At 41.9% G+C, this 14523-nt stretch overlaps 1 protein-coding gene across 1 annotated transcript in view; it reads right to left on the bottom strand.

Moving 5' to 3' along the window:
* LOC122798698 (zinc finger protein 260-like) overlaps positions 1–14523 on the bottom strand; it is a 196371-nt gene that overhangs the window by 111479 nt on the left and 70369 nt on the right. The window contains exon 3 of the mRNA XM_044067793.1: positions 2995–3117. Within this exon, the coding sequence (XP_043923728.1) occupies positions 2995–3117 (123 nt within the window). The remainder of the gene's footprint in view (positions 1–2994; positions 3118–14523) is intronic.

The following is a 14523-nucleotide window of genomic DNA, read 5'->3' as shown; positions in this document are numbered from 1 at the left end:
AAGGATGAATTAATAAAACAAGGAATAAGGAAGTGAGGTGGCAACAAGAAGACATTAATAAAACAATGAATAAGGAAGTGAGGTGGCAACAAGAAGACATTAATAAAATAAGGAATAAGGAAGTGAGGTGGCAACAAGAAGACATTAATAAAACAAGGAATAAGGAAGTGAGGTGGCAACAAGAAGACATTAATAAAAGAAGGAATAAGGAAGTGAATGGCAACAAGAAGACATTAATAAAACAAGGAATAAGGAAGTGAGTTGGCAACAAGAAGACATTAATAAAAGAAGGAATAAGGAAGTGAGGTGGCAACAAGAAGACATTAATAAAACAAGGAATAAGGAAGTGAGGTGGCAACAAGAAGACATTAATAAAACAAGGAATAAGGAAGTGAGGTGGCAACAAGAAGACATTAATAAAACAAGGAATAAGGAAGTGAGGTGGCAACAAGAAGACATTAATAAAACAAGGAATAAGGAAGTGAGGTGGCAACAAGAAGACATTAATAAAACAAGGAATAAGGAAGTGAGGTGGCAACAAGAAGACATTAATAAAAAAAGGAATAAGGAAATGAGGTGGCAACAAGAAGATATTAATAAAAGAAGGAATAAGGAAGTGAGGTGGCAACAAGAAGACATTAATAAAACAAGGAATAAGGAAGTGAGGTGGCAACAAGAAGACATTAATAAAACAAGGAATAAGGAAGTGAGGTGGCAACAAGAAGACATTAATAAAACAAGGAATAAGGAAGTGAGATGGCAACAAGAAGACATTAATAAAAGAAGGAATAAGGAAGTGAGGTGACAACAAGAAGATATTAATAAAAGAAGGAATAAGGAAGTGAGGCGGCAACAAGAAGACATTAATAAAAGAAGGAATAAGGAAGTGAGGTGATAACAAGAAGATATTAATAAAAGAAGGAATAAGGAAGTGAGGTGGCAACAAGAAGACATTAATAAAAGAAGGAATAAGGAAGTGAATGGCAACAAGAAGACATTAATAAAACAAGGAATAAGGAAGTGAGGTGGCAACAAGAAGACATTAATAAAACAAGGAATAAGGAAGTGAGGTGGCAACAAGAAGATATTAATAAAACAAGGAATAAGGAAGTGAGGTGGCAACAAGAAGATATTAATAAAACAAGGAATAAGGAAGTGAGGTGGCAACAAGAAGACATTAATAAAACAAGGAATAAGGAAGTGAGGTGGCAACAAGAAGACATTAATAAAACAAGGAATAAGGAAGTGAGGTGGCAACAAGAAGACATTAATAAAACAAGGAATAAGGAAGTGAGGTGGCAACAAGAAGACATTAATAAAACAAGGAATAAGGAAGTGAGGTGGCAACAAGAAGACATTAATAAAACAAGGAATAAGGAAGTGAGGTGGCAACAAGACGACATTAATAAAACAAGGAATAAGGAAGTGAGGTGGCAACAAAAAGACAAGTAATAATGAGAGACTTTGATACACTTGAAAATCAGTGCCATATGCCAGTGTCAAGAGCTGGAAGGGAAAATAAAATAGTCTAAGTGAACAAAATCAAAAAGTTACTGCACGAGGGGGTAGAATAAGGAAATAAGAAAAAATGCTTGACGTCATATTATGTAAGGCTGAGGAGGAAATGACTACAGGGGTGAAGGTACTCCTAACAAAGAATGATTAGTCAGGACAAGATAACCTGAAAGGGCGTGCAATTAGTACAGCACCTCTGGAATAATAAGGGATGAACCAGAGGAGTGGTGGAAGACCAGAACAGCGAATTAACTTTGGGAAACAGCAAAATGAATGGACCAAAAACAAACGCAAGGGCAGGCAGGACAAAGACAGGATAAAGCAGCTGAATGTGGCTGGGAAAAGGGGGTAAAACCGGAGAGAAGTCTAAGAAAAGTGCGTACAGAAGGGGAAGGAAAACTACAGAGGAGAATTCATGAGGAGGGCAGAAATCAGGAGGCAACAGAAAAAAAAATTAAATATGAAACACCAACTTTATTTAGGTAATTCAAAGGGATAAAGGGCAACATGATTAAAAGAAAGAGGCAGATGATACAAAATGCGAAAGAAAAGCCAATAATTCTGAAGGACCTCTTTGCATCGCTGTTCACAACAGAGAAGGACAGCAGAGTACTAGCTCAGCATGATAGGAAAACAAGGACAACTGGGAATGTGAACTACGGGAGTAAAAAGAAAAGACAAAGCTTTGCCGGAATGTGGCAGATCCCCTTGTGGATTTGTTCAACAGATCCCTGAATAAAAAATATTACAAAAGAGTGGATCACCACATGGGGAGAGGATTAGAAGAGCATCTCTGACAACCGCTTCTTGGTTGTTGGGAAGGTCGTCCAGGTTTCTGAAAATTGGCAAAGCATCATGGCACAGAAACTATATAACGGACTCAAGATAGTTGATCTTACCGAAAAGACCACTGATTGATCTGAGTGACCTGGACTCAATTTAAGATAAAGGTCAAAAGGAGGAGAAAAAAGCCGAGGCTGAGATCAACAATGTCTCTTGCCATATTGATTTTAAAAGGAAAAAATATGTAATGTTTACCTTGTAAAAGAAGATGAAAGAATAGCAGATCAAACAAAATTAGAAAGAATTGTTACTCCTACTAAAGCAAATTTTTACTACTTTATTTTATTTATGTTTTCCTGACAAGGTCAGTCAAACTGGCCATACACACTATTTTTAGGTTAGACCTGAATCAGTGTTCCTACTGACTATGGTAAATGTAGCCAGAGCACAAGGGAAATTCCCCTGCTACTTTCGATGTATTAAAAAATGAACTGGCTTGAATTTATGTCAAATTTAGTTCTGCTGTAATAAACTGAAAATTAGATTCATAAAGCACCCCTCTTTTCAATAACTGCCATGGGGTCTTTTACATTCACCACCTGTGGCTGAGTAAATAAATAAATCAGAGTGGGCAAAGGATAAGAGGCCACAGGTGGGGAGAAACACAAAAAGTCAAGTATCAGATCAGATACTTACCACCAGAACTGTAACCAGGAAGCTGTTTTAGTGGTGCCATCATTCCTCCTTCAATGTCACCAGACGTGATTGTCTCATATTTCATAATAAGTGACCAAAGGTGCTCCACTGGAATGTTGTATCCTAAAAAATAAAATCATTAGGAATCTTTACAGAAGTTTGCATTATGTTTATAATGATTTATTCATAACCAGATTATTGACAACTATAAGAATACACACAACAGGGCAAATCATCATTTTGTGAAGAGTTGTGCATAAAGATTGGCCAATGCCAGACTCAGATGGTTGTGTTCTACATTCCTTTATTCACTCTCGGAAAGAACATTACTACAACATTTCATTTAATGCATATTTTCAAATTCTTAGCTGTCTGCATTTTATCTACGAATGAAATATGAGCACCAGCTACTTTCCTGACTTCCCGGTTACTAAGGGAAAGTATACTTAGTAAATATCAAACTCAGAGTCCTTCTAACAGGAAGGGATGATATGTGGGTAAAACATGATAAACAGATACAACATACGAGCAGGATGTGCAAGAACAAGAAATGAAGGACAAACAATGAAGAGGTCCAAGGATGAGGGGGCTACACTATGAGAATAAAACACACTATGAAAACCAATGGGAAAGAAGATGGAAGTGATGGTGTGATCCTAGCAGAGTGCTACTCACCAGGAATAATGAAAGAAGTTGAGAAATTCAGTAGTGCAAGCCCTGAGTTTAAGAAAACAGCCCCTTATCCAACCTTTATAAATTCTTTGATCTCAGTGCCTATCAGAGAGATGCCATTTGGAGATGTTGCTATGGATAAGGTAGGGCCAGTGGCAAAATCCAGCAATTGGTTTCAATACATTTTGGTTATATTGGACTATACAACTAAGTACCCTGAGACTATGAACCCCATATAAGGCTAATACTAAATTTATATCTAGGTAAACAGTAAGAATACCTACGGAAATATTTACCAGCCAGGGGACTTCATTCATGTCCAGACTAATATACCAATTGTGTGACTATTTTAAGGTCAAACTTTTAAAAACCTAAATCCACATCCCCAAACACATGCTAGAGGGTTTTAAATGAATATTAAAATCCATGCTGAGAAAAATCAGTGAGAAAGACGGTAAAAATGGAACCACTAATAGCATACCACCTGTTTACAACTGGAGGAATACCACAAACAATGTTTATGTGGCAAGCATTTTGAGGACAGTTGGATGTTATGAGAGAAATTTGGGAAGAAAAGAAAACCTCATTTACAAGTGTAAACGATCACTTGACCAAATTACAAGTAACACTGAAAGTGCTGATGCCCATCATATGGGAACACAAGGAATGTTTCTGCCTATTCAATAAGAGGTACATAACAGAAATGCAAAGAACAGGGAATTCAGAGCTGGCGACTAGATGTAAGTTTTGGTCCTTGCTGCAGAAAACACATTTTTGGCGAAATGGCAGGATCCACTTGAAATAATGGACAACCTGAAAGATGTAAACTACAGAGCTTTATCCACTACAAAGTAGATATGTCTAGGGCTCACAGTCATTTAGTAGGTCTGAAACTGCAGGTTTCAAGCTTTTTTGGGGGGGTCAAATGTAACACACAAGAATGGTTCTCAGCCTAAGATGAGCCAAAGTGATGTACATGCCATTTTTCTATTTGTCAGAAAGCTCCCCATGGAGATTTCTGTTAACAAGCAATTATCTTATTTTTGTGGTATATAAAAAAGAGGGCTACAGATCTGGTAATGAGAGAAGATGGTCACTCAATGCAGGGGGAGCTTGTGCCACAAACTGTGGATTTGAGGAGTACGGTACTGCAAAGGTTTGGGACAGACTGGAAGAACCTGAATGAGCTTACAGATTTTTTTACTAAGGAACCAGACAGAAGGGAGCTGTGTGAAATCACCATGGTGCTGTGGTATGACAGACTGGAAAACTTTTGTTATTTTTCTTTTACTAAAAACAGCAGTCTGCATCACCTTTTCTTTTCTATTTAATAAAACCATATTATTTCATGTACTAGTTGTATCAGATGCATTATCCAGTACAGCTGAAGGTACAATGACATATTTTAGGATACACTAGGTTAATGAATGAACAGATTTTTCTTAGTATTTTTTTTTTTTTTTGAAGAAAGGAGATATTTTTAGTTGAGGAGGTATAAGAGGTAGGTATATTTGAGGATCTTTACAACAATGGATTCACATATTTCAGGAGTCTCCAGACCACTTTTAGATGATTGAGAATATCCTTAGTTATTAGGCTAGTATGATTAGGAGACAAAGAGTGACAAGTTCTCACCCATGCAATTTAGCATACTGACTTGTAGGATGGCATTAGTTTGGGAATCAAAGACAGTTTCTGCTGGGTTCTAAATACAATGGAATTTGCTTTTCAGAATTTGTATACAAGTCTGGAGCATGAGCAGAGCTGTGTGATGCCAGTTTTTAAATCAGGTTTATCTTGGAGGGAGAGGTTTATTTAAGAACAAGTAAAGCATTAGCCCAAAGAATAGTAATGAGAGTTTGGAAAATACCGAAGGGAGGTAGCTGATGACGATGGAGAGGAGCATGGATTTTAAATGGGACACCTGGGAAATGCATGGCTGAAGAGAAGTATGAAAAGAGAAAGACTGCATTAGAAAAACTGGAACCAACCCTGTGCTGTTGATGGATGAATCCCTATGTCCACTTGACCTGAGTTCAAGTACTGATCCGGGTACTGGATAAACCAACCAAGGAGGGAGGGAGTACAGTAAACAGGAGGTGATGCTTCCACACCTCTCCCAAGGAGAAGTTGAGGGTCAAGATGCAGGGAAAATCTCCCATAAATTCATCCTCAGTGGGGAAAGGACAGCTAGTGGAAGCAATCTGACCAAAGAAGGCAGCACTGCCAAAGGAACTGTATCACTTAACAGTGTGAGAGTGTTGGCAGTATGCTACACCCCTTATATCACTAACCCCCAAGTGTTTACATGGTATATGGGGAAGTACGGACCCCTTATATCACTAACCCCCAAGTGTTTACATGGTATATGGGGAAGTACGGACCCCTTATATCACTAACCCCGAAGTGTTTACATGGTATATGGGGAAGTACGGACCCCTTATATCACAACCCCCCAAGTGTTTACATGGTATATGGGGAAGTACGGACCCCTTATATCACTAACCCCAAAGTGTTTACATGGTATATGGGGAAGTACGGATACACAGCAAAAAAAATAATCCCCAGTAGCTGTCTGTATCATGGACGTGCTGTGATTCGCTATTCCCAATAAGGAAGAAATGGTCAGATGGCCATCAGTCACAGGAAGCCAAAAACTGACATTTTTTCTGTGTGCAAGCTTGTTAGAAATTCAAGAATGAGATTCTCTAGAGTATCCCATGCTATGAAGTTGGCTGAGCAGTAAACAGTGATCAAATATTTCAGAGGCTGTGACTTCAGGTCAATAAACAGAGTCACTTTTAGGTAACTGTAAGTCAGATGTTTTGTAAATCATATCTATCACCTGGAGAACAGCAACTAATCTATCATACACTTGTCTGAAACCATGCTGAAGTGAAGGAAGTATCTTGAAATCCTCAGTGAAATTATGACTTTGGTTGTTTTTCAAATCTTTTTTCAAGTGGGGAAAACATCCAAAATGTGGCAAAAATTATTGGAAAAGAAAGGATTATTAGATTTTGACAGAAGGTTTATAAACACAGTTTTCTATTCTAGTGAATAACCCCAATACAGACTGAAAATCTAAATAGATCTGTAAAGGTTGTGCTAAATATGAAGTGGATTTCTTTATACAGAGGGAGTGAGAGGACATGGGAAATTTGTACAATTAGTTTTGATTTTATGTAGCTGCTGGTGCACAGTGACAGCTGAACATTTTTTTCAGATTAAATTGTTGCAAGGAGGGCTCACAGGAAAGCGATGCAATAAGGAGGGGGTGGTGGTGAATTAGGGTAATGTAACAGGGAAGTTGGGAAGGGGGAAGGTAGCTGACAGTGAAATAATTTTCTAGCAAATATGCTGTTTCAAACAGTAAGAGAGGTTTACCACTGACATTTCTGTAAGTAACCCAAAATTTTCTTTATGTTGAACCACAAACACTTACGCTTTATGAATTAGCAATATTATCAAGGTCTGCAGTAATAAGATTCTGCAGCCTTTAGGAATACATGGGTTTCTTGCTGGGCAGGTTTAATTTGAGAATGTAGAGGGAGCTTTTGTTGCCTTTCAAGTATGCCTAAGAAAGTCTCCGTTTTCTTTTTCGTTTTCTCTCTCTTTTTTTGGTTTTGCCCACGTACCTACTCATCTTTAAGCCCCACCCCCGTTACTGAGTAACAACTGTGTCTGGGGGATGGCCTCATCCAGGCAGTCACAAGCATGCTTTGTGTGCTCACCAGCTGGCATTTCATCAACCAGCGCAGTTTTTCTTTCTTATTTTTGGCCCAATTCAGTCTCTGATGCTAACACAAGCATTTGTGTCACTGCAAGATCCACCCGTGTCCCCCTTGTCTGTGTATGCATGCTCTCCTACATGAGGATCATCACTGGTTTGGGCAACCAAACTCACATGTTTCTTGGACCAGCTACCCACATCACTGTGGGATGCTACTCTCCAGCTGGGTCCCTGTCATTACAGCAGTAAAAGTAAGGAGAGAACCACCAACCACCCCCTCAGAACAGGCAAACCCATCTGTCCTGCCTGTGTCATCATGTGCCCAAGCTGTTGGTCAAACCTGTTTAGCTTGGGTTGTATCCCTCTAGAACACCTGTGCAGGCAAAGAAAGTCTAATTCTCTTTTGTGTTCTGAGGTCTTACATGAGCCCAGGGCAGGGGCTGCCCCAAAGATGGCATTTCAGACAGGGAGTACAGAGGTTTCTGAAGAACAAGCTGTACAAGAGACTGAGAGCATCTTCAGGATTGTTCACACGTACAGCAGGCTGCAACCAAGATGCTGAACACTTTCTCATACTAAGTGTGTTTGTGGGAAGGAAACATTCAGCACTGAACACTAAAAAGCTTGGCAAAATGTGATTTTTACAAACTGCATAACATTTTACCTAGAAATACGTTTCAACCTTTTTACGATTAGAAGCACAACACTTCTGCATACTGTATGGCCTGGATTGGCAAGGTTATGAAATGATTCAGTAATGAAAGTGGAGAGAGATCACCTGCTTTTCTACTACAGACATCACATGTAAATTATAACACTGCAGCTGAACACCTAAATGTGTGATGTTATTACTTATACCATGGAAGTTAAGGTTATTAATGTTTAGTATTTTTATGACTTGGGAACCGGGAATATGATGATGGTGCAGAGGATAAAAAGTCATTGCCAGGGTTAGGGTCTTTGCTTCTCAAATTCAGGGAAAAATTAAGCATGACTGTGTAGAAGGTTCACTGAACGTAATAATTTAAGTGATGTTGAGGAAGTGTGAGCACATCTTTGATTAAAAGATATGTGAAGAGAACAGCTGGCAGGTGAGAGTCGCAGACAGGTAGGCTAATGTGAAACGTTGTAAAGAACTTACATAGATAGAAAGCAATAACCTTCACCTGTTGTGGAATAAAAATGTACCTTTTACTTTAGAAATGTGTGAATACAATTACTTACAGGGCCCTGTTCACAGGTTCATAGGTAGGTACTAGGCTACTGGCCCTGGGGCCTATACAAGCCTAGCCAAAAAGGTACCCTAGCTTTCATCACCCCAGAAAATTATTTTCCTCTGCCCCTGTCAAGCAGAGCCACAGAAGGGATCCCCGGGGTGAATTTCCTATTACCCATCCAATCATCAAGATTTTTCTTGAAGATTGCTAATGAGGAGCTCTGTTTGACATAGATAGGTAGCCTGTTCCAGAGTATGGGAAGTCTCTGGGACAGGAATCTATCCCTCCGGCATGATGTCCTTCAAGGATGCATCTGCAGTCATAACATATGGGTTGTCCTGCCTCAGGCAGCCCTTCGGTCGGCCGGATTCTAAAGTCTGGGTCTGGCCTCGGCTGATGTCGCACTTTCCCCGACGTCAGAGCTGCTGGGGTATAAAGGCATCAGCCGACGCCATTTTCCCCAGTCTTTCTTGCCGCGCGGTGCCCGAAGCAGAAGCTGTTCGCAAGTGCCGGTCCAGAGATTTCAGCTACCGAAGACTTCGAAAAAAGCTAAGTACCCCATTGGGGACTCTTTCTTGCCTCAGCCGATGTCAGACAAAGTAAATAATTGTTTAACTTGTGGGAAACAAATACCTCATAAGGATTTCCATTCTTACTGCCTTCCTTGGTTAGGCCCAGACCACGACGTATCAGCTTGTTTAGCCTGTGCCTCCTTCAACCGACGGACTCTTAGACGTCGGTCAGAGTTTGCAGAAGAATTTTTTGGAACTGATTTTGCATATAAATGCCGTTGGAGACTCCGACTACGCATATGGCCAAAAAACGCAAGGAAAAGGACCGACACTCGCGGCCCGCGGTTTCGGCTGAAACCACGGCTAGGCCTACCGCGAGTGTCTCGGTTTCGGCTGAAACCGAGTCCTCGGTTCTTACTATGACCGAAACCATACCTCTGACAACCGAGGCCAGAGAGGCCCCGGCTGAATCGGCTACAGATATCCCTACCGAAGCTAGTGCTCAAGAATTGTCCGACACCATTCCTTTGGACATTTCTACTCCTGCACGTGGGGCAGCTAGGCCCCCAGCTTCTATGTCTATTAAGGCCTTCTCCAGGGCTAAAGCTGCCAAACTTTCAAAAGCTTTGCCTGCCAAATCTACTTCTCAGAGGCCTTCCTCTAGTTCTCAGATTCTCAGTCTTGCTGAGGACCTTATATCTTTAATTAGGGGTTCCCAACCTCACCCAGACAGGGCCTCCCAACCTCCACCAGACAAAAGGCCCAGGACTGATCCCTCTGAACCTCTCTCCTCTGATTACTCCACGGATGGATCTGATTTGTCAGACCAACAGGAAGGGGCTTACTCGCCTTATGAGGATTCGGATGCAGAAGATTCTATTCCTTCGGCCTCCCCACCTGAAGAATTTTCCTTTGGGGAAACTTTGCACTCCATGAGGAGCACTTTCAATGGCAGGGTCAGGATTTTTCTGAATCTAGAAAAAGATTAAGGACTTTTTTGCATTTGCCCCAGCATAGGCCCTTAGCCATACTACCTGTTCTAACTGTAATTGATGATGTGTATAATGATGTCAGTTCTGCCCCTGATTCTCTTCCCCCGGCCCCTGCCAAACCTGACAGATATTACAGGGTCCCGGATTCTCACTTCCACCTCTATAAAGCCCATGCTGCAGACCCAGAAGCTATTTCTCAGGGCCCAAAAGGGGTTGCAGCTGCTACTGCCAAATTCCCTACCCTCTGAAAGAGAGTCTAGAGCATTAGAGAGATGGGGTAAAAAGGTTTATACATCTGCTACTCTTTCTGCCAGGGCATTAAACTGTCAATTTCATATGATATAGTACCAAGAATTTTTGTTAGATCAGCTGAATAAGAATCTTTCTTCTCCTGAACCTTTAGACCGTAAATCCCTTCAGGATTTGGTACACAACTCTCAGCAGGTCAGTAATCATTTCTTAAAATGTGGCTATGATGCACTGGAGGCTTCATTTAGATCAGCTATGACTGGGGCAGTAATTCGTAGGCATGCCTGGCTAAAAGAGCAATCCTTGCCAGACCATGTCAAGGCTAAACTCCTTGATGCTCCAATGGAGAAACAAAATTTATTTGGCTCCCCCGCACAGGAAATTCTAAAGAAAGTGGAAGAAAAAGCAAAATCTGTGCAAACAGTAAAGGAATTTCTGCAGGTCCAACCTCCGAGGTTCAGCAGGAACTGGCCTACAAAGAATTGGTCCTTTCCCGACACCTCCAGAGCACAGAGGGGCAGGAATAGACGCCCTAGAGGCAGAGGTCAATCAAAGGGTGCCTACAGGGGCCGTCAGTGGCAGCCTGCCAACCAGAGGAGTAGTGCCACAGCTGCAACTACAACCACTACCACAGGACAGACACAATGACTTGACTCTGATTCCGCCTACCAGGGATCAAATGGAAGCTCCCTTGGGCGGAAAGCTGGCTTTATTCTCGAACAACTGGCATTGCATTACAAAGGACACATGGACATTGCAAACAATAGACAAAGGATACAGGTTTCACTTCCACACTTTACCAAAAATAAGCGGAATGCCAAACCTTCCACCAAACCAGAAGGCAGAGGCTTTAAGACAAATCAACAATTTACTTCAGATGAAAGCGATAGAAAGGGTACCACCTATGGAACAAAGCCAAGGATTTTACTCCAGACTATTCCTTGTACCAAGAAAAGAAAACCAATGGAGGCGTATTCTCGACTTGTCCGCACTGAACACATATCTCATTGTGCCAAAATTCAAAATGCTGACCCTACAGCAACTTCTTCCCATGTTGGGCAAGGAGTCTTGGCTGGTGACTCTAGATCTCAAGGAGGCATACCTGCACGTCCCTATCCGACCAGATTGCAGAAGACACCTCAGATTTCTTGCAGGATCAGAGCATTATCAATTCTCAGTATTGCCCTTTGGCTTATCTACTGCGCCCACAGTATTCACGAAATGCCTGGCATCAGTAATTGCACATTGCAGACTTCAGGGAATTCAAATTTACCCATACCTGGACGACTGCCTAATACAAGCAGACAACAAGACAAAATTGTTAAAGGACTTGGCCTATGTCATACACCTGCTACAGGCCTTGGGATACACAGTCAACATCCAAAAGTCAAGACTAGTGCAATCCCAAAGGATAACCTTTTTGGGTGCGGATTTGGACACAATCACTCAGATGGCTTTTCTCACAGAAGAAAAACAAAAACAACTTCCAGATTATTTCATGACTTTAAAAGACAAACTCAGCTTACTGCAAGGAAAGTCCTGCAGGCCCTGGATTACATGGCATCCTGCATAATCTTGATCCCACATGCCAGGCTGCATATGAGGAAATTACAATGGTACCTAAGGAATGTATGGTCTCAACACAGGCACAGTCTAGAAACCATGATACCAATCATTCCATGCCTTCAAAAGGAATTCCTGTGGTGGGCTCAGGCCTGCCAGTCCAACAGAGGGTTGCCTTTCAACAAACCAAAGCCAAGGCAGACCATCACCACGGACGCCTCAGACCTAGGATGGGGAGCACACATGGAGGACAAATGTATCCAAGGCCTATGGCCTCAAGGACAGCTAAGCATGCACATAAACCAAAGGAGATGCTGGCAGTGAAGCATGCAATCGAGGCATTCAAACCATTCCTCCAGCAAGGACATCTGTTGATAAGGACAGACAACACCACGGTCATGTGGTACATAAACAAACAGGGAGGCACACATTCCTACCCTCTATGCCAGATGGCAATGAATCTGTGGAACCTATGCCTGAATCTCAATATCCAGCTACAGGCCAAATTCGTACCAGGCAAAGAGAATTCACTAGCAGACAGCTTAAGCAGAACTACCACGGATGCTCACGAATGGATGCTGCATCCAGACATCTTCAAACTCATAACAAAGAAATGGGGAATGCCAGAGATAGATCTGTTCGCCTCCCACTCAACCACCAAATGAAGAAATTCTGCTCAAGGACATACCACCCACAAGCCTGGAGGGTGGACTCTCTCTCATTCAGCTGGAATGCCCTAACAGTATATGCCTTTCCACCTCTCCCATTGATGTACAAGGTTCTACTGAAGATCAGGGAGGAACAGCCAAAGGTGATACTAATAGCTCCGGACTGGCCAAGACAACACTGGTATCCGCTACTGAGAAGCATGTCTCAGGCAAACTCATGGCCTCTACCCCTATGGCCTCTTCTTCTAACGCAGAACAATTTCAAGACCCTGCATCCAAACTTGAAAACATTGCAACTAACTGCCTGGAAAATTCCTTAAAACCAAAACAAACTGTTTTATCTCAGAGGGTCAAGGACATTATCCTGGAGGCTCGCAGACCTTCCACATGGAAAACATACTCAGCTAAATGGAAGAGATTCCTCATTTGGAGCACATCAAAGGGCACAGATGTCACAGTGGCAAACCTAGCACACATCCTAGAATACTTAGCAGAACTGTTCCACAATGGACTGTCTTACTCTTCCATTAAGATTCATGCTTCAGCAATTTCAGCAGAATACAATATGGATCCCCCTATCTTCTCTCACCCTCTTCTCAGACAATTTTTGAGAGGGATCAAAAATGTTAAACCTCCAAGGAGACCCCCTCTACCTGCATGGGATCTCAATTTTGTGCTGGAAAAATTGACACTACCTCTTTTTGAACCAGCAGCATCAGCAGACCTACAGTTTTTATCCTGGAAAACTGCTTTCCTTCTGGCAATCACTTCAGCAAGAAGAGTATCCGAGTTACAGGCATTAATGTCAGTGCAGCCTTTTCTTATTTTCCACCAGGATCGAGTGTCACTGAGAACCAATCCTACTTTCATGCCAAAGGTGGTATCCAGGGTATCCTTGAACCAAGCTATTCATTTGCCTACGTTCTTCCCTAACCCACAGAACAAAGGAGAAAAACTTTTGCACACCTTGGATATACACAGACAACTATGCTACTATCTGGACAGAACTAAAACCAACAGAAAAACTGACCAACTTTTTGTAGCATATGCAACGGGGGTGCAAGGAAGAGCAATTTCCAAACAGACAATTTCAAAATGGATAGGAAATTGCATTCGCTTTTGCTACTCCTTTCATGGAAAGACAGCTCCTGAAAATATCAGGCCTCATTCCACAAGGGCCACAGCCACCACTACAGCTTTCCTACGAGGGGTGGCTACCAAGGACATTTTAGAAGCTGCTACTTGGAGCTCCGTGCATACATTTGCCAAGCATTATAATCTTCCTTTATACTCCAGATCCCGAGCAGGGTTTGCAACTGCAGTTCTGCAGGGGATCCTAACTACACCATCCTTCTCTTAGTACCTCCTCCCCCAGTTTGGCTATGGTATTCTACCCATATGTTATGACTGCAGATGCATCCTTGAAGGACATAGTACAGTTTTGTACCTACCATAAATGTAGATGTCCGATAGGTATGCATCTGCAGTCAGGATTACCCACCCTCCTTCCCCTCTGTGGTATTCCTAGGGTGCTTACCCCTCTTTCAGCTAGCTGGGGGAATCTATTATGGTGTATTTGTTTGTTTGTATATATGTATATTTTTTGCTACTGTATTGGAACTTTTCAGCATTTAACCAAATTTAGCCTTCCTAGAGGGCACCTGGCATCTGGGGCAAGAAACACTGAGGAAAATGGCGTTGGCTGATGCCTTTATACCCCAGAAGCTCTGACGTCGGGGAAAGTGCGACATCAGCCGAGGCCAGACCCAGGCTTTGGAATCCGGCCGACCGAAGGGCTGCCTGAGGCAGGACAACCCATATGTTATGACTGCAGATGCATACCTATCGGACATCTACATTTATGGTAGGTACAAAACTGTACTTTCTGTTTATTGTGGTGACAAGGTTTAGGTCCTAGAGCAT

Source organism: Protopterus annectens, chromosome 3.part1, assembly GCF_019279795.1.
Source record: "Protopterus annectens isolate FY-2018-M chromosome 3.part1, PAN1.0, whole genome shotgun sequence".
Taxonomy (NCBI): domain Eukaryota; kingdom Metazoa; phylum Chordata; order Ceratodontiformes; family Protopteridae; genus Protopterus; species Protopterus annectens.
This window is presented reverse-complemented; position numbering and strand designations above follow the sequence as displayed.